Source organism: Hydra vulgaris, chromosome 03, assembly GCF_038396675.1.
Source record: "Hydra vulgaris chromosome 03, alternate assembly HydraT2T_AEP".
NCBI lineage: Eukaryota > Metazoa > Cnidaria > Hydrozoa > Anthoathecata > Hydridae > Hydra > Hydra vulgaris.
Genome location: NC_088922.1, coordinates 34,902,317 through 34,921,574, shown reverse-complemented (window position 1 = coordinate 34,921,574; position 19,258 = coordinate 34,902,317). Strand labels below are relative to the sequence as shown.

General features: G+C 26.2%; 1 protein-coding gene across 3 annotated transcripts in view; it reads right to left on the bottom strand.

Moving 5' to 3' along the window:
- Positions 1-19,258, bottom strand: part of LOC101235315 (mitogen-activated protein kinase kinase kinase 4) — an 86,682-nt gene that overhangs the window by 13,864 nt on the left and 53,560 nt on the right. For 2 of the 3 annotated variants that reach the window (XM_065793004.1, XM_065793005.1), the window contains exons 11-19: positions 16,269-16,402; positions 16,076-16,157; positions 15,821-15,896; positions 15,395-15,598; positions 13,046-13,255; positions 12,601-12,671; positions 12,343-12,459; positions 11,359-11,518; positions 8,801-8,923 (exon numbers count right to left, since the gene is read on the bottom strand). In XM_065793004.1, the coding sequence (XP_065649076.1) occupies positions 8,801-8,923; positions 11,359-11,518; positions 12,343-12,459; positions 12,601-12,671; positions 13,046-13,255; positions 15,395-15,598; positions 15,821-15,896; positions 16,076-16,157; positions 16,269-16,402 (1,177 nt within the window). Of the gene's footprint in view, positions 1-8,800; positions 8,924-11,358; positions 11,573-12,342; positions 12,460-12,600; positions 12,672-13,045; positions 13,256-15,394; positions 15,599-15,820; positions 15,897-16,075; positions 16,158-16,268; positions 16,403-19,258 lie in introns of those variants that run through there. The other variant, XM_065793006.1, reaches the window with a different exon arrangement.

Below are 19,258 nucleotides of genomic sequence, written 5' to 3'. Positions count from 1 at the left end.
TGTTACTTTTTTTACTTTAAATTTTTAAAAATTTAAAGCAAAAAAGTTAACAAAAGTGTAAATCACAATATTTAAAGAACCAGATTCCATTCACATATTTAAAATCAGGCCCGTAGCAAGTTTTTTATTTTTATTTGAGAATTGAACTTTATGTAATTACATGGAGCGAACTCCAAACAATTATATATTTATGTTTATGTAAAGCTTTTCAAAAGTATTGCGATAATCGGAGTCTGTTAACAATAAACCTTTAAAATATTTACCTCCCTTTCATGCTATTAGCGTGAGAGCGATGAGTTTATAACATTTATACATTTTTTTTAACATTTTAAACTAAGTTTAAGTTCATTAACAAGTCTCTAATGTCATGCAATAATCTCTTAGTGTTCAAAAATTATACCATCTAAATTTTGAGCAACCTCTCCAACTATCTAGGGGAATTAAAATATTATCTTTAACTAAGTAATAAGTTCGTCTGACAATCAAATTCTGTTCCTCATTTAAAAGTTCGGAGCAAAAGTTAATTTGACTCTTTTTTCGTGAATAAGTAATCAAATGATGCAGACTTCATCATTAAAATTTGTGACTTAAGTCTACAAGATTTCATTTACATTCATATTTTTAATTTTCATTCATACTTTTCAAACAATAGTATCAAATTAATTTTTTTTTTCAAATTTAATTTGGTCATTGCTTGTTTTTTTTATTACATAAAGACATTCTTTAATGCAGTGGCTGATTTTTAATTTTTATAATTTTTTATTTTTCTGAATTTGCAGTTACAAATAATTACTTTTCTTTTGTAAAATATACAAATGGTTGGGGCAATAAGAAGACAAAAATAGTCATATTATCAAGCCCCTAAATACCTGTACATACTAAAGCCATTAATACTTGTCATTAAAAATTGATGATCATGTGTTTTTCTGAAGTTTAAGTTTAATAAGTTTATATTAGTTGACAATTATAGTTTTGTATTTTTTGGGAATATACCTAAAAAATTAATATAAAAGTAGCTGAAATACTAAATTCTCCTGTTTTGGTATGTTATTTTAGAAAAAGATTTCTCTTTTTTTAAAATAACATATTGGGGCTGTCCATAAATGATGTAAGTGATTTTCCTCAACTTTTCGACCCCCTCCCTCTTTGTCAAACTGTAAATATTTGGCCAACCCCCCCTTTTTTTATATATCATGTCAGTTTTTGTACCCCTAACCCCTAAAGTAACTTTAAAAATATGCGTAAACATCATTGATTTTTTTAAATAATTTTTTAATAATAATTGCTTTTAAACAAAAAAAGTCAATTCTTTTAAACAAAAAAGACAAAAAAGATATCAAATTAAAAATGTTTAATGTATTTGCAAAACAAATCCATTTAAAAGTCTACTATTCATACAATGCACAATGAAGTGTATACTGAGAAACTTCTATACTATATGCAGATATGACGATACTGAGTCAGGATTACTTGAAATGTTTTATTAACTGTCTGAGAAACAATGTGTTATTTATTAAATAAGTAATAGCCATTTATCAGAAACTGTCTAAGTTTGTCAACATTTTTATTTTTACTTCTAATATATATATATATATCTTCAGCTGTTAAAATATTTTTCTTAGCTATAAATATAAAAAAATCATTCAAAAACAAACAATTATTTGGCAAACTTGGCAAACAATTATATGGTCAAACTTGTTCAAATTTTTTTTTTGTTTAGTTAATGATTATGTTGAAATTTTCGCTAATGAGTATGTTGAAATTTTTCTTAATGCGTATGTTGAAATTTTTTTAATGAGTATGTTGAAATTTTTGTTAATGAGTATGTTGAAATTTTTCTTAATGAGTATGTTGAAATTTTTGTTAATGAGTATGTTGAAATTTTTCTTAATGAGTATGTTGAAATTTTTCTTAATGAGTATGTTGAAATTTTTGTTAATGAGTATGTTGAAATTTTTCTTAATGAGTATGTTGAAATTTTTCTTAATGAGTATGTTGAAATTTTTCTTAATGAGTATGTTGAAATTTTTCTTAATGAGTATGTTGAAATTTTTCTTAATGAGTATGTTGAAATTTTTGTTAATGAGTATGTTGAAATTTTTGTTAATGAGTATGTTGAAAACTTGAAATTGAAAAAGTGCATGCATAATAATAAGAAATATACTTTCAAAAACTACTTTTTAAAAAGACTTTAAAAATTATTTACATCAAGATTTTAAAACAAAAGTACCAACTAAGCATGTCACAAATTAAGCATGAATCAGTTGAACTAGAGACTAAAATATACATAGACTGCGAAGACAAAGAAGTAATTCTATGGAAAAAGGTCAGAACAATTGACACGTTTTTTGTAAAAGAAAATTCTATGGAAAAAATGCTATTGCGCATGGTTGCTAAAGATGGCTTTACATTTAATAGTTTTTGCACATCTTCAGATTTGCGATGTTTGTTTTCAAAGAGTGGTTTCCAGCTCCCTACTTCACCTTACACTATAAGATCGATGGTAGTTAAATTCTCAGATTTTGTAAAAGCCGATGTAATGCAAAAATTCATATCACTAAAAAAGCAAAATCCAAAGTTTTCAATAACGTTTGACGAATGGACATCACAAAATAGTCAGAGATACCTAAACTTAAATGTACATATGGAGGCGAAACACTTTAATCTTGGATTGATTCGAATCCATGGATCATGTAATGCAGAATATTGCATCAAGTTAGTTGCAGGAAGGCTAAATAGCTTCGATATTGACCTCCAAAAAGACATTATCGCCATGACCACTGATGGAGCAAGTGTGATGGTGAAAGTCGGTAAAATGATGTCTTGCTATCAACTATGTTATGCTCATGGAATACAACTTGCAATTATTGATATCTTATACAAGAAAAACAATGGAGAAGTTGAAGAATTGTTTACTACATATAAAAATTATGAAGAAGAAGATGAATATGGTAACACTGCTGATGATGAAGCTATAAATAAAGAATATGGTTTGACAATAATTTTGGACTAACCATCTGCTGAATTGATTAGCAATTACAAAGATCTCATAAAAAAAGTGAGAAAGGTTGTGAAAATATTTAAAAACTCTCCTGTCAAAAAGGATACATATTTACAGAAGTATATCCTACAAGAACATGCAATATGTTAGGAAGATTTCATAGACTAAAAGTGTGCATTGAAAAAGCCTCAATTGATGTTGGGTCAGAAATTCATTTCACCCAAGAAGAATGGTCCCAAATCAATGACTTAATTATTTGTCTGGCACCACTAAAACTTGGTTTCAAACTATTATACACGAGAGAATTGAACCTTGTCACTGCGGAAACAACTTTTCAATTTATGTTAGATAAATTACAAAAGCAATTATCACTTTTGAGCATAGATTTAGCCGCCGCACTTTGTGAGAGGTTAACACAACGCCATAATAAGAATTTAAATGGACTACGAGTTTACTTACAAAATCCTAAAAAATATGAACAAGAAATTAAAAAAAATGAAAATACTTTTTCAATGCCAAAAAAAACCCGTTATGCGTCAAGAAATAAAAAAAATATTGATAAGAGTTTATACGATTGAAAGAAATGAAGACGAAGAAAATGAACTAGAAGAAAAGAAGCTGTAGATTCTATTAACAATTCCCAAATACTTACTCCTACAATATCTATCGCTGAAAAAAGAATTGGAAAATAAAATACAGAAAGACAAGAAAAGCTGGACAGAAAATGTAAAGGAGATACCAAATTTAGATTCTTTAGACTTAGATAAATTATTGAAGCAGGAAATGTCAGCCTATGAAAGTAACGAAGTAAGAGGCAAGTTTCTAGATATAGCGCATAGTTACTTGATGACCATACCACCAACAAGCGTAGAGGCCGAGCGAGCTTTTTCAGCTGCTGGTTATACGTGCAGTCCTTTGAGGAGTAGATTAAGTGATGGCTTTAAGTAGGGTCTGTTTCTTAAGAGCGCATTTCTTACAATGATTTTCTCATATTTGATATTTAAAAAAATAAATAAAGTTAATAGACGTTCTATGTAAAGCTAAAAGATGTTCTACATATTTTGGCTTATCTTTTTGTTCATTAAATGTTAAGAATTATATTGATTTACAAATGAATTGCATTTTTTGGCTTTTTTACCTCATCTTATTAATTTAATAAGTTGAGTATATTTTTTCTGAAATACTTGAAAGAAAAATACAATTGTCATTTTGCCTTTTATAATGTGCATAAGAAATCTACCAATCTTGCGCGGGATCCGCACAGAAATTAAAAATTTCCGTGCGGATCCCGCGGGATTGAAAAGTGTGCGGGATTGCAATCCCTAACTGGGTGGTATTATACCATGTCAAAAGCAATGTAAAAAGATTTTATAACTTGAAAATGCGGCGATTTCTTTATCACCAAAATGATTAGAATACTTAAGTGCCAAACTTAAGTATGTTCTTGTTTATATCACATTAGAATGTTTAGGAAAATGTTGAAACAACCACCTTATTAATTATTTATTAAACTTATCTAATATACTGATTAAGCCAAGAAATTCATCCCCAAACCATAATAGAACCTCCACTAATCTTTACAGTAGGCTGTAAGCATGAATCTAAATTTTTTTCACCAACTCTTCTGTAAATATTAATGCGATACTTTGCCCGATATGATTGCATCAAATAATCATCGAGTTAGATTTGCCCATGCAAATTTAGCTCGATGATTATTTGATGCAATCATACTGTTCTAGCACATGTAACATATAGCATTGCCACATGCTAGTTGTGCAAGTTAAAAAGTTTCTCTTTTGTTCCCAAGTGATTTTCCACTAGAGCCCTCTCATCTTTTACTGTTGTTTATTTGGATGGCCTTGGCCAACTCTCTGAGACATGCCACCAGTCTCTTTCCACTTTTTCCAAACATCACTCACAGTGTTCAAGTCACAGTGTAAAAATTAGATGAAAGTTTTACCATATTTTCTTTACAAAAACTAAGAGCTTTATTTCTTAAATAAAAAGATTGCTTGCCTTAGCCAAAATCCTGTGTCAATGTAACAGCACTCCTCGCATGTTCTCCCTATTTGTCAGTCAATATAGCAGCACTCCTTACATTTTACCTATCTGTAGCAGCACTCGTTGCAAGTTCTGCCTATTTATCAGGTAATCTAGCAGCACTCCTTGCATGTTCTACCTAATTGTCAATCGATACACATACATATATAATATATATATATATATATATATATATATATATATATATATATATATATATATATATATACACATATATATATATATATACATATATATATATATATATATATATATATATATATCTATATATATATATATGTATATATATACATATATATTTCGATCCCCACCACATCCCTGGTAGTACCGCGCTCAACTTGTTTCTCCACGCAGTGGCCTTGTTCGTCGATGTTTGTGTTTCGGAGTTATAGAATTAAGAGAGAGTTGTAACCACAAAAAGTAGCCTCCTCGACTGTAATGGCCCTCTCGGCCTTGGGGAGGTGAATAATTTAAAATATATATTATATATATACATATACACATACAGCATGGAAATAAACAGCTGGTCAACGTTTAATAACTGCCCAAAATGACTAAAATTGCTATTTTGACCCCCAAAATTATTTCTTGCGATCATTGTTGACCGGTTGAATAAAAATCAGAGTTTTAAAAAGCAAGGTTTGATAAATAACTAGGATAATTGGAAAAAGCACATACTAAAATTTCATAAAATCGTCTAAATTTTGAAAAAGCAATTAAAATATTTTTATTGTTTACAATATGCTACTTTAATTGCTAGTGGGTCATTAAAGCAAAAAGTTAAAAAGCAAAAAGATGTTAAAGCAAATTTTTTATTTAATCCTTTTTTTTTTTTAACAATACTGCTTGGTTTTTATCTTAGTTTTTAAAACATTGCACTAAAATTAACTTTTTATTAATAATATAATAATTAAAAATTAATAACTTGGAATATTTTTATAATATTAATTCTACTACTTAAAATATATTCGAATATATATTAAATTTATCATTGTTAAAATTTTTATCTAGTAATGATTGCATGTTAACAGAAATCAGTAATTTTTCCGCTTTAACAACCTTGAACCCATTAATTTGCTTTGCTGACAAATATTATACTTAACTTAAACAGTTTATTAAGAGATAAAATTGTATCGGAGATATGATGTGATAAAGTACGAGAAAAATTACTTTCTGAAAAGACATTAACACTGGATAAAGCAGTAGAAATTTGTCGTTCTTCTGAAAAAGCACAAGATGATGTATCTGAATTACAAAATAATAAAAGTGAAAATGTTAACCAATCGGACAACAATTATACAACAGAAAAAAGTTTAATTCACAAACACTGGCAATGAAAAGGACTTTAGTTTAAATTCATTGGCGTGTATATTCTGTTTAAAAAAGCATCCTTTTAGTAGAGAGTCATGTCCAGCATGGGGTAAAAAATGTAGAGACTGTAAAATTATGAACCATTTCTCAAATAGCTCAGTTTGCCTTAAAACAAAATTGAATATTTCAGATAGAGAGGCTGGTCAGCAAAACAAAATATAAATTTTTTTCGACCTCGCAGCAGCATTTAGGGGCATTGTATTTAGGAAGTGTGAAATCTGATTTTGTGCAATTGGATCGGATTAGTTCTGTGCAAGAAGGACCTTGGGAAATACAACTAAAAGTAAAAAATGGTATAATTAAGTTTTTTGCTTCACTTATTTAAATTACTTTCATTTTACTGGTGGTAAAAATTCTTTTTTCATAAATGATTGAATTTCTTTTTTTCTTAATTTATATATTAGGATTATTAAATATATATTTAGTGTTTCATAAAACAATCATTTTCTTAGTATTAAATATTCGGTTTTATTTTCAATGGTATCTGCAAACAAGAGCTAATAACATTATTACTAACTAGTTAACATTAGTGGTTTTTAAAATGAGCAATATTTTTTTTTATTAACTTCAGAGATTTAAATTCTTATTTTACTATTATTTGAAATTTTTATATAAAAGAACATTATCTCAACTGTACTTTTTTTTTTTTTCATTAAATCTTTTCAATTATTTCTCTCGTAGCTTTTCCACTGTTTGCGAAATCATAGCAATAAAATGAATTATTTTAAAATAAATTAAGTGTTTTAGTGACATTTCTTGTTATGCATAAAGTTATAGTAAATTATAAAACATCAAAAACAGCAGCGTACTAACTAACTTTCCTTTGTGATACTTTGATCTAATTTGTATAGACTGTCATCAAATATAAAATGCCAATTTAATATATCACATAAAAAATAACTAATATCACATCAAAAATATAAATATCACAAATCACATAAAAGAAATTTATACAATATCACATATAATCGAAATATCACATGAAAAAAGAAAATTACTTAGTATGCTGTTGTTTTTAATGTTTTATAACTTATTATAAATAAATTAAAAATAATCAACACACCATTCTCTGATTACAGTAAAAGTGTTGCGCACACATGTTAAATGTCATGCGCAAATATGTTTTGATATTTTGACATGAATTACTTCAAGAACATAATAGATAAAAGGAAAATTTCTACACATAGTGCAGTAAACAAATGTAAAAAAGGTCAATATAGACTTGTTAAATGAAGACAGGAGCTTTGTAAATTTCATGGAACAAGGAGAGATAAAAGAAACTATAATTTTCACTAACGAGTATTAACTTTTCCCAATATTCGTTTAAGCTAACCTTACGTTGCTCTTCAGCGCTAATATCTACAAGAACTCTTTTTTTTCTCAAGCTCCCATTACTCAAAAAAAAAAAAGATAACTCTAAACTATAAGTATCTGATACTTAAGGAGTTATATTAAACTATAAGACTCTCTTACTTCAGGATCAAGATTCTTACTCCTGAAAAGTGTATATATTATGCTTTATTTTAACCTTTCTAAGAAAAATAAAAATAAACTATAACACATGCATTCATTATGAGAAATGTATATAGTTCATATACATAAATTATATTATAAAAAAGAATAATATTTGTTAACTACTGGTACTACCTAAAGTTTGTTAACTACTGGTACTACCTAAAGTTCAGTCATGAACAACTATTACTAAGATAAAATTCAAATAAAAATCAAATAAAAAAATAAAAATTTTGACCGTCCAAAAAAATAATTAATCATCAATTCCATGTGTTAAACCGCTTGCCTTCGATTTCATATTTTCCACGCTGAGATATATATATATATATATATATACATATATATATATATATATATATACATATATATATATATATATATACATATATATATATATACATATATATATATATATATACATATATATATATATATACATATATATATATATATATACATATATATATATATATACATATATATATATATATATACATATATATATATATATATATATATATATATATATATATATATATATATATATATATATATATATATATATACACATACGCACACACACACATATATATATATATATATATATATATATATATATATATATATATATATATATATATATATATATATACATATATATATACATATATATATATATATATATATATATATATATATATATATATATATATATATATAAATAATGTAAATATATATATATATTCATTTTAAACTTTAAATACCTGAACTAAATATAAACAAATTATATAAACTAAAAAAAAGAAGCACAATTTGTTAATATTAAATAAAGCCGAATTGAAATTTGAATCAAACCTGCAGTTCCTCTAGTGTTAAACACTTCACCCTGGCATGTTTCAAAAGCATCCCTCAGCCTAACAGCAGAACCAAAATCTCCAATTTTTATGATTCCACTGGACGAAAGAAAAATATTTGCACCTAAATTAAAATAAAATTGTGTTAACATGTTAAATTATTCTAACAAATCTCAACATATTCTTAATGCTTACTTTAGTGTTAAATTATTATAAACACTGAGTTGAATTGCACATAGAATTGAAAAATTTTTTTTTGCTTGATTTTGCATATAATAATGAAGCTTGATACAGCAAAACAGTTTTTCTTTGGGTGGAAACTTCACAGCAGCCTCCTTGATAAGGTGTAAGCTAAAGCTAACTACAACAAATTCCAATGGAAAATTTTTTCAAAAAAAGGTTTTAAATTTAAAACTTTTTAACTCAATTTTTATTCTTCTAGCCTGGTTTTTATCATTTATTTTTTGATATCAACATAAATTATTACTCTGCATCATAACTATACTTTCATAATGACTTTTACTATTGGCTAAAAGTAGGTCTCAGAATTTATCATGTTCCTAATATATCTTAACAGAACTTTCCAAGGAACAGTGTAAACTTTATACAAAATATTAACAACTCATAAATATTATTTATAACATTTACAACTGAAGAACTTATTAGGTGTAAAGATTTTTGAATAATGATAATACTATATTGTTCAAAAATATTTATTTTTTATGGTGTGTGAAAACGTCATGGCCAAATTTTGAAAAACTCAATTTAATTTATATATTGTGAATGTTTATTATGAATTAAAAAAAAAAAAGTATTCATTTTTTTAAAGATCAACGTTATTTTTTCGTATATATTTTTTTCAGAAGAACTTTTTGGCTAATATTACCTAACATTACCCAATACACACACATATGCATGTGTATATATGCGCGTGTGTGTGTATATATATATATATATATATATATATATATATATATATATATATATATATATATATATATATATATATATATATATGTATATGTATATATATATATATATATATATATATATATATATATATATATATATATATATATATATATATGTATATATATATATATATATATAAATATATATATACATATATATATATATATATATGTATATATATATATATATGTATATATATATATATGTATATATATATATATGTATATATATATATACATATATATATATATGCGAAAACTGAAATAACATATTTGCTAAAGTAATAAACTGTATATTTTAACAAGTTTGACTGGCAAAGTAATACTTATAAAAAATAAGTTAAGATATGATTTTAATAAAAGGATAAAAATGTTTTAAAATGAAGATATCATAGCAGCAAAGGAGTTTTACAGAAAAACACATTACTCAGCAATGACTATAACCTTTGCCAGCTGAAAGTCATTTAATTAGATGGTTTTATCACAGGATTTCATTTTAAAAGACCTGGCACCTTCCATCATGCAAGATTTCTTGCTAAAGCAATTTATAATTTTGAACTTTGCCTTCTTAGTCCACAGTTCAACTCTTTATTTTTATGTCACATGTTATAGTCTTTTCTGAATTTGTAGATGTTTTTAAAAGTTCCTTTTGCATATATGGCTACAGATATGTATTTAAAAACTCTTTTTAAATGTATGGCTATTAAGACGATTTTTAATTACAAGACCTAATTTTGCCCAAGTATGCATTAATGTTATGAAATGACATCCTTGATACCATGACAAGAAAACAGTTATTTTCTCCATAGCTGACAAGACACTATTACATGAAATTAGAGAAAGCGTTGTTAAAAAGTTGTTAATTCTGACTTTCAAAGAGATACTGGTTAGCCAAAAGCTTCAGAGCAATACAAAGATTTAAATACTAATAATCTGGCATCACTCGTAAGAGTTATTAGTCAGTTAGTTTTTGAGAACTATTTCCAAACCTCTCTCTTTAGAAACAAACATTCTACCACTACAACACTAATGCATTAAGGCATAAAAGAAAAAGGTCTTTATCACAGACTTTGTAAGCCACACATTTTTAAGAGATTATAAGTTAGTTGTAACTTTTTTCTAAGAAATTATAAATTAGTTGTAACTTAGTTGGGTTTATATATGTTAGTTGTAACTTTTTTTTAAGAAATTATAAGTTAGTTGTAACTTGGTTGGGATTATAAGTTAGTTGTGACTTTTTTTTAAAGAGATTAGAAGCTAGTTGTAACTTGGTTGGGTTTATATATGTTAGTTGTAACTTTTTTTTAAGAGATTAGAAGTTAGTTGTAACTTGGTTGGGATTGTAAGTTAGTTGTAACTTTTTTTTAAGAGATTAGAAGTTAGTTGTAATTTGGTTGGGAGACAGTTATAGTATATATAATATATATTAGTATAAATAGTTTTAAAATAAACTGTAATAACAATAAATCTATGAACAAATTTAAAATGTAGTTAAAAATATATATTAGATAACTTTTAAAACTTAAATAATTGAGTTACTATAATACTGTAGACAACAAAAAGTAAATAAAGCAGTATATTAAAATACCTTTAATATCCCTGTGTATAATGCCATTTTGATGTAAAAAGTCTACAGCTTTTATAATCTGATAAGTGTAAACACGAATTAGAGATTCTGGAAGTCCAAGTTTTGCCACTTCCGCAATTGTACCATCTTCACAGTATTCCATAAATATAAGCATTTCATCCTTAAAAATGATTCTAGATATTTCTCAATTTCTCAAAAAGATAACAAACAAAAACTAAAAAATAATTTTTAAAGACATTTTAAGAATGTAAAAAATAAAATACTAGTAAAGATTGTAAAACTCAAGTAGTAAGCGACCAGGGCCAGGGCCGGGGCTAGGTTTGATAACACATAGCCATGACCAGGGCCAGGTTTATGATCAGGGCTGCATTAATATTGATAGATCCTAAAAAAATGTTATTTTTAATTAAAATTTATGATATGAATTTTATTTAAAAACAATATTTTATAGGATCTATCAATTTTAATGCAGCCCCGGCTGGGTTTATGACTGGAATTGTTTTTAATTATAACTCATATCATAAATTTTAATTAAAAATAACATTTTTATAGGATCTATCAATATTAATGCAGCACTGATCATAAACTCATCCCCGGTTGCGGCTATGTATTATCAAACCTGGCCGCGACCATAGCCCCGATCGCTTACTAAACTCAAGATAACAAGTAGTGAACAACAACGATAACAAGTGAAAACAAGATAACAAAAAATAAAGTAGACAGAATATTAGGTAACAGACAATAAAATAGATCAAATATAACTGAAAAATAACAGACAAGGGAGATTTAAAAAAAAAAAAAACAGGTTTAGGATGACAGAAACTATAGTAATATAGTATAGACACTATGTATATATATATATATATATATATATATATATATATATATAATTTTCTATGTAGCATAAAAAATTGAAAATAGCTACCATGTAACAAAAAGATAAAAACACTAACAAAACCATCATAACAGTAAACTAAATTATACCTTGTGAACTTCAACACCATAATATTTGACTAAGCTTTCATGTTTAACACTTTGTACATTTGTTATTTCGTCAGCTATTGATTGGATAGTTGCATAGTCATTTGGATTAAATCGAATCTATATTGTAGAAACAAAATTACCAAAAAAAAATTGATTTTTATTAAGAAAGTTATGCTTATTCTATAAAAAATACTAAAAAAAACAATAAAAAACAAATTATAAAATAAAATTATGGTTAAAAAAACTGAAAAAATTAACTTGTTTCATTGCCATAAGCTCTCCAGTATCAAGATTGATGCATGAAAATACTTTTCCAAACTGGCCTTCTCCTATTGATAATCAAATTTTTTGAATATTAAACCCAATCCATCTTTCAAACTGTTAACTTATTATCATAATATATAATGGAGACCCATAAAAATATGACAACTTGACAAAATGTTGATATTTTTTTCTGTGTTGACAAAAAAGAATTTTAAGAATTCTCCTAAACACCATAGTTGTTGGTATGACTTTGATTTGGAAAATCGAAATTCAAAGACTTAAATTTTGCATAGTGCATACTAATATTTTTTGATAATTATTGTAAACCACCTAACTTTTACAGACTGTAAATTTACACAATACATTTATAGAATTACAAAAAACATTTAAAAAATAGCTACATTACCTATATATAAACTAAATTTAAATATCCACAAACCTATTTTATTTCCTAGTTGCCATTTGAAATGGACTCTTCTGAAATTTAGCTGCATTAACTCAACTGCTAAATCTGGTTTTTTATATGTGACACTTCCTATGACACCCATATGTTGTAGTTTTGCCGTGCGTCGTTCTTCAATTTCTTTAATAGAATTTCTAACACGGACAATTACAGGTACACCCACCTCTTTCGCATCTTCAATTGACTCTATACAAATAATTATTTGAGTAAGAAACTCAGAGTTAAAGAAAAAGTTTAGATAAGCATTTGTTACTAATATACTACTCTGTTATACATACATATATATATATATATATATATATATATATATATATATATATATATATATATATATATATATATATATATATATATATATATATATATATATATATATATATATATATATATATATGTTTATTAAATGCTTATGTTTTTTATTCAAATAATTATTTGAATACAAGACGTAAAACTGTTCTTCTTAATTTTACAAATATTGTGCAATTAAATATATGAAAATATATTATGTAATGTAAATATTGATTAAAAATTGTTTAAAGTATTTAAACATATAATTACAATTTATTTAAAACATTAATAACTACTAAAATTGAATTTACTAAAATATAGTTAATAAATGTTTAAAATACTTTAAAAAATTTTTAATAATTATTTACAAATAGCGTGTTATTTGCAACAAAAGCGTTTATTAAAGTCTTAAGTAAAATAGTTTTCTTATAATAAGTAAAGTAACATCGTCCACTGGTAAACTCATGTATTCAAAAAAATGCTTTTAAACCCACTCCTTATCTTAGGATAAAACTAAACAAGATAAACACAAATGATAAAATAAAAATTAAAAAAATGATGACTAAAAATCATTGCCGCGGCACCTGTTTTAACTAGGGAAGAAGTAGAGAGGGGAGGGTGGAGGGTGGTGAGGAGAACTCAAAAACATAACACCCTCCTCCCTAATGTTACCAAGAAAAAAAGCGGTATCTCAAAATAAACTCTGGGTTCTTCACTGCATGTGTGTGTGTGTATATATATATATATATATATATATATATATATATATATATATATATATATATATATATATATATATATAGTCCCAACCAAAAACCCCAGTATGTAATGGTATAGGGAGGAAGTACCTCATGTAGCAGGTACTTCCTCCCTATAGCAGTCAATTTATGTATTAAACAGCTCCTTATATCTATAATATGTTAGATTGCCGATCTAAATTTGCTTTTATTGTTGTGTGTGTGTGTGTGTGTGTATATATATATATATATATATATATATATATATATATATATATATATATATATATATATATATATATATATATACATACATACATACATACATATATGTATATATATATATATATATATGTACCAATAGAAGTGAATTCAGCTGCACATGAAACATCATTATGTATATTGAAAAAAACTGACGCTGGGGCTTTAGTACAAAAATCAAGTGAGGGTTTGAGTTTATCAGGCAGTTTCTATGTATGAACGATATTTATTACACACACACACAAATAATAAATCCAGAAATTTTACTTTGTCTAAAAAGGTTTGTCTGTATTAAAGTTGGTGTTTTAAAAAATTAAAATAAGCAAAATATTTTAGTAAAGAATGTTAAAAACAATTAGATTTGATGGTAAAAATTTTTTCTAGGTTGGATGTAAAAAAGATTTAATAAGTGTTGGTAGTAGCAGAAAAACAGATAAATAATGTAGTTAAGATAAGTAAATGAAAAAGTGATTGTATTATAATTAACTACTTTCAGATGCTTTGGGAATGCCAGTCTGACTCATGTAATGTGCATGTAATATATGCACATACATGAGTCAGTTGATTTAAAGAAACAAGGCGATTATGTCTCAATCAGAAAGCAAGATAGAAAATAGGTAAAAAAGTTGGATGAAGCTTTTATTCTACAGTACAAATTTCTGACATGAAATTGGTAAAAAATTAGTAAACAAGAGAGAACTTTTTAAGTGTAGAATTGGTCAATTGAAAGAAAATAAAGTATATAAATAATCATTCAGAAGTGGAACTTATTAAGTATAGGGAATAGATTCTCAGAGAAATAGTGGATTTAAGAAGTGGAATTCATGAAGCATTACAAAGAGATCCTCAGAAAGATGATGGAATTTAGAAGTAGAACTCAGACTCTTGTACTGCTTGGCTATGCGCAACGCAAAAAAAGCTGCATAAAAAACTCATCAGATGAGTAGAAGCTATTAGGTGAAGAGATTTAGAAGAAAAAGAGAAAACTAAATTGAGTTATTCATATAATCATAAACTCCAAAAAGTAAACAAAATATACCTTCATATAATTCTTCAAGAAACATACTGTCACCTCCATGCGGCAATGTTGGTTCTGATGATGTATGTGTTATTGGGAACTCAAGAGTTAAAGAAGTCCTTTGCTTGCTGTCTTGTTTTTCATCTTTAATTGGACTATCAGGAGACTTGTTATTTTGTGTAAGACTACGACTTCGTTTTAACAATAAATTGTTACTATGAGACTCTAAAAACAGTTAATCCAACAAAAAATTAGACTACCAATATTATTTCAGTCTCATTTAAATTTATGCTAAAAAAATGTTATCAATTGATAACACATAAGGTAACACAAGGATACCATAATAGAAACATCTTTTTTTAAAAGAAACTTGAACTAGTAATATTCAATTAAAACTTTAATAAATGTTAATATTAATATACAAAGAAAACAACAAAAAATTTAAACCTTTTGTTTTAGTCTCATTTGTAGCATATGTTCCAATAACATAACGAGCACAAGCTTGCATTTCTGATTTTAAACTCTAATTTAGAAAAATTTTATGAAATAAAGTGAAAATTTGTTAACAATAAAATTAAAACTTTTGAAAGAAAAAACAAAACAAAAAAAAAACAGCTTAAAAAATTGACAATAACACCCTTATCGTAAATTTAGTATAAAAATTTGCTGAAGAGCAAATTAAAACTTTATCAATAATTTTACTTGAAACTCTTCTCCAGATAATTGCTCTAAATTAATTGGATCAATTGCTGCAATTAAAAATTCCATCCCTTGGGCAGCCCATCTAAAATGTTTAAACATTAAACTTTATTACTAAATAAAAGGTGCTGACTTAAAAAAAATCCATAACACATTTACTTTTATATAATATATGTATATTAAGAAAAGAAAAAACCTAGGCCGAGTTCCTCTGCCTCGTTCAGTTTTTGTCATAACAAAATTCATCCATATTTTAGACAATCTTATAAAAAGCTTTGACAATTCTAAACGATGTTGACCAGTAAATAACCGAAATACCTCACGAAGATACTGAAAATAAACATGTTATTATCAAAATTATATATATATATATATATATATATATATATATATATATATATATATATATATATATATATATATATATATATATATATATATATATATATATATATATATATATATATATATATATTAAATATATATATATATATATATATATATATATATATATATATACACACACACACACACACAAGTTAATCTTATATTTTATAAATATCATTTTAAAGCACATTAAATGCAAAGACTACTTTCTTTGCTGACACAAAACTCATCTTTCAAAAATTTTCATAAAATACATGCGCAAAAGCTAAAAAAAAATGGAGTTTTGAGAAGTCATTATTTTAAAACAAAAATTTTGGATACCTTGAAAATTATATAAAATTTCAAGTTGTAAACTAATAATACTACTTTTAAAAACTAGCAATACTTTAATTCAATTTTTATACATTTTTATACAATATATATTTTTAATACTTTAATTCAATTTTTGACATTTATTTTTATGCAAACTATACAGTTTTTATTGCATTTTTATGTTATAGCTTTTTTCGTCTGTATTTTTTACTTCCAATACCTTCATCAATATTAGTATAAACAATGGGTTATTTTTGTGTATTTTATGAGTCGATCTTAGACTCTAAGGACTGTAAGACTTAAGTAGACTTAAAGACTGTAAGGGATCGCCCATAAATTATACAATGCTAATTTCCATTAATTAGCAAAAAAAAAAAGATCAAAAGTTTTTTTAAAGGCAGAGCCTTTAGATAAATAAAAAAACAGAACAGTCCATAAAGTTTAATGAAAATCACAGCGTAAAATAACTTAAGATCTCCTACTTCTGTTTTTAACATGAACTTAGAGTTGCATAATTTTTGGACAATCCCTAAGTGATCTTTTGAAACATCTTATTATCACTATGGTATTTCTTCCAAAAAAAATCTAAAATTCCTTGCAGTCAAGGTGGTTGTTGCAGAACATATGACACTGTCCATGCCCTTTACAATTCATTTATATAGAAAGCATCCAAGTGATCCTTATCTGGAATATGAAAGTATAAATATTTTCTTGTGGCAAGCAATGGTGAGCTAATGGATCAACAAGGTATTTATAGCACATATTAATAAAGATATTGATATTCAGCACATATTAATAAAGATAACAGGAAAAATATTTGTTAAAGTGCATTAAATGGGGAAATGATAAAAGAAATGTTTTAATGACTCTCAGATGTTGTAACTTAGGTGATGCTGTAATTCAGTATGTAGGAAAAAGTATTAAAAATATTTTATTCACAATAATCAAAAGTGTACAAAAAACAATGCACAAGGATGAAACAGATGCTGGCAGAGTAAATGATGTTCTAAATGATATTGAATATGAGTGTGTAAAATGTAGTTTAATTACATCTAGTTACTTGCAAAGAAAATACTTACAACAAAAAGGGATGAATGCACCTATTGAAATAACTATTGGGTTCAGATTTAAGATGCGTCATAAAGTTAATAGAAACAATGTGATAAGTTACGTAAAGGAAACTAAGCAGTATATTCCTTTACTAAAAACTATTTCTATGGTGCTTTTAAAGTACACAGTTGATAAAATAGATAATAACATTTGTACAAAATTCAATAAATTAACTTGTTATAGTGATGCAAAACAATATAAGTATCACCCTTTATATCAGAAACATCCAGACGCTCGTCAGCTTCAACTATACTGTGATGATTTTAAAACAGTAAACCCTTTATGTTTAAAAACTAAAGTTTACAAAGTTTGTGCTGTTCATTAATCCATCAAAAAATGTTAACATAAATTTGCTCACAATTGGCCAACATATATCGTGTAATTTATTATTTTTCAGTTGATGTTGCACAGAATGGATATGAAAAGCTTTTAAAACTATTAGTAAAGAACTTGGTAGCTCAAAAGAAAGGAGTTAAATTGTATATAAAGAAGTTATGTTTGCATATATGAATAAAAGAAGTTATGTTTGCATATATGGTGCAGTAGTTATGTGGTCTGGGGACAATATTGCATTGCATCAAATTTTTGGATTTAATTCAAATTTCAATGCCAATAAGAGCTGCCATTACTGCTATACAACAAAAGAACAAATGCAAGATATGTTTTATGAAGAAGATCTACACTCAAAAACTAAAGAACGCCATAATGCAGAATGGCAAGTAATTTTTGGTGATGCTGATAATATTAAATTGTCTGGTGTATATAAACAAAATCCCTTGTCATAGCTTCAGTATTTTTCTGTTCCTGAGAATATTTGCCCAGATTTTATGTATAACATATATGAGGGTTGCTTACAGTATAAATTAAAATTAGTTATTTATGGCTTATTACTGATTGATTGCCTGTTGACCATTAAGGATTTCAATGGCCAACTGCAAACTTTTAATTTTGGCATTGATAAGAAAAATAGACCATTATCAAAATAGATCACACACCGCCAAAGAAAAAAAACTCAAAAAAATTAAAGAAGGCAATCAAGGAAAAATGTAAAAGAAAATTGACCAAGGGTGTGTTTCTCTTGCAAGGCAATGCACGGGTTCACAAGAGCAGAGTTCCAATTGCTGCTCTGCACACACATGAATCACTAGTGCACCTGCCCTAAAAAATAGAAAGGAGATCGGCGATTTTTTGCCGACCTCAAATACTTTAAGGTCGGCAGTTAGGTTGGTATTAACGAATACTGACCCAAATTCCGAGGGCTGATATTTTTAGTATATATAATAGTATATAGTATATAAATTAGGGTGGTGCTAAAAATAACTTTTTTGAAAATGTCTGCTGACACCTCCTAAATGTGTTTTATATAATAAAATAATA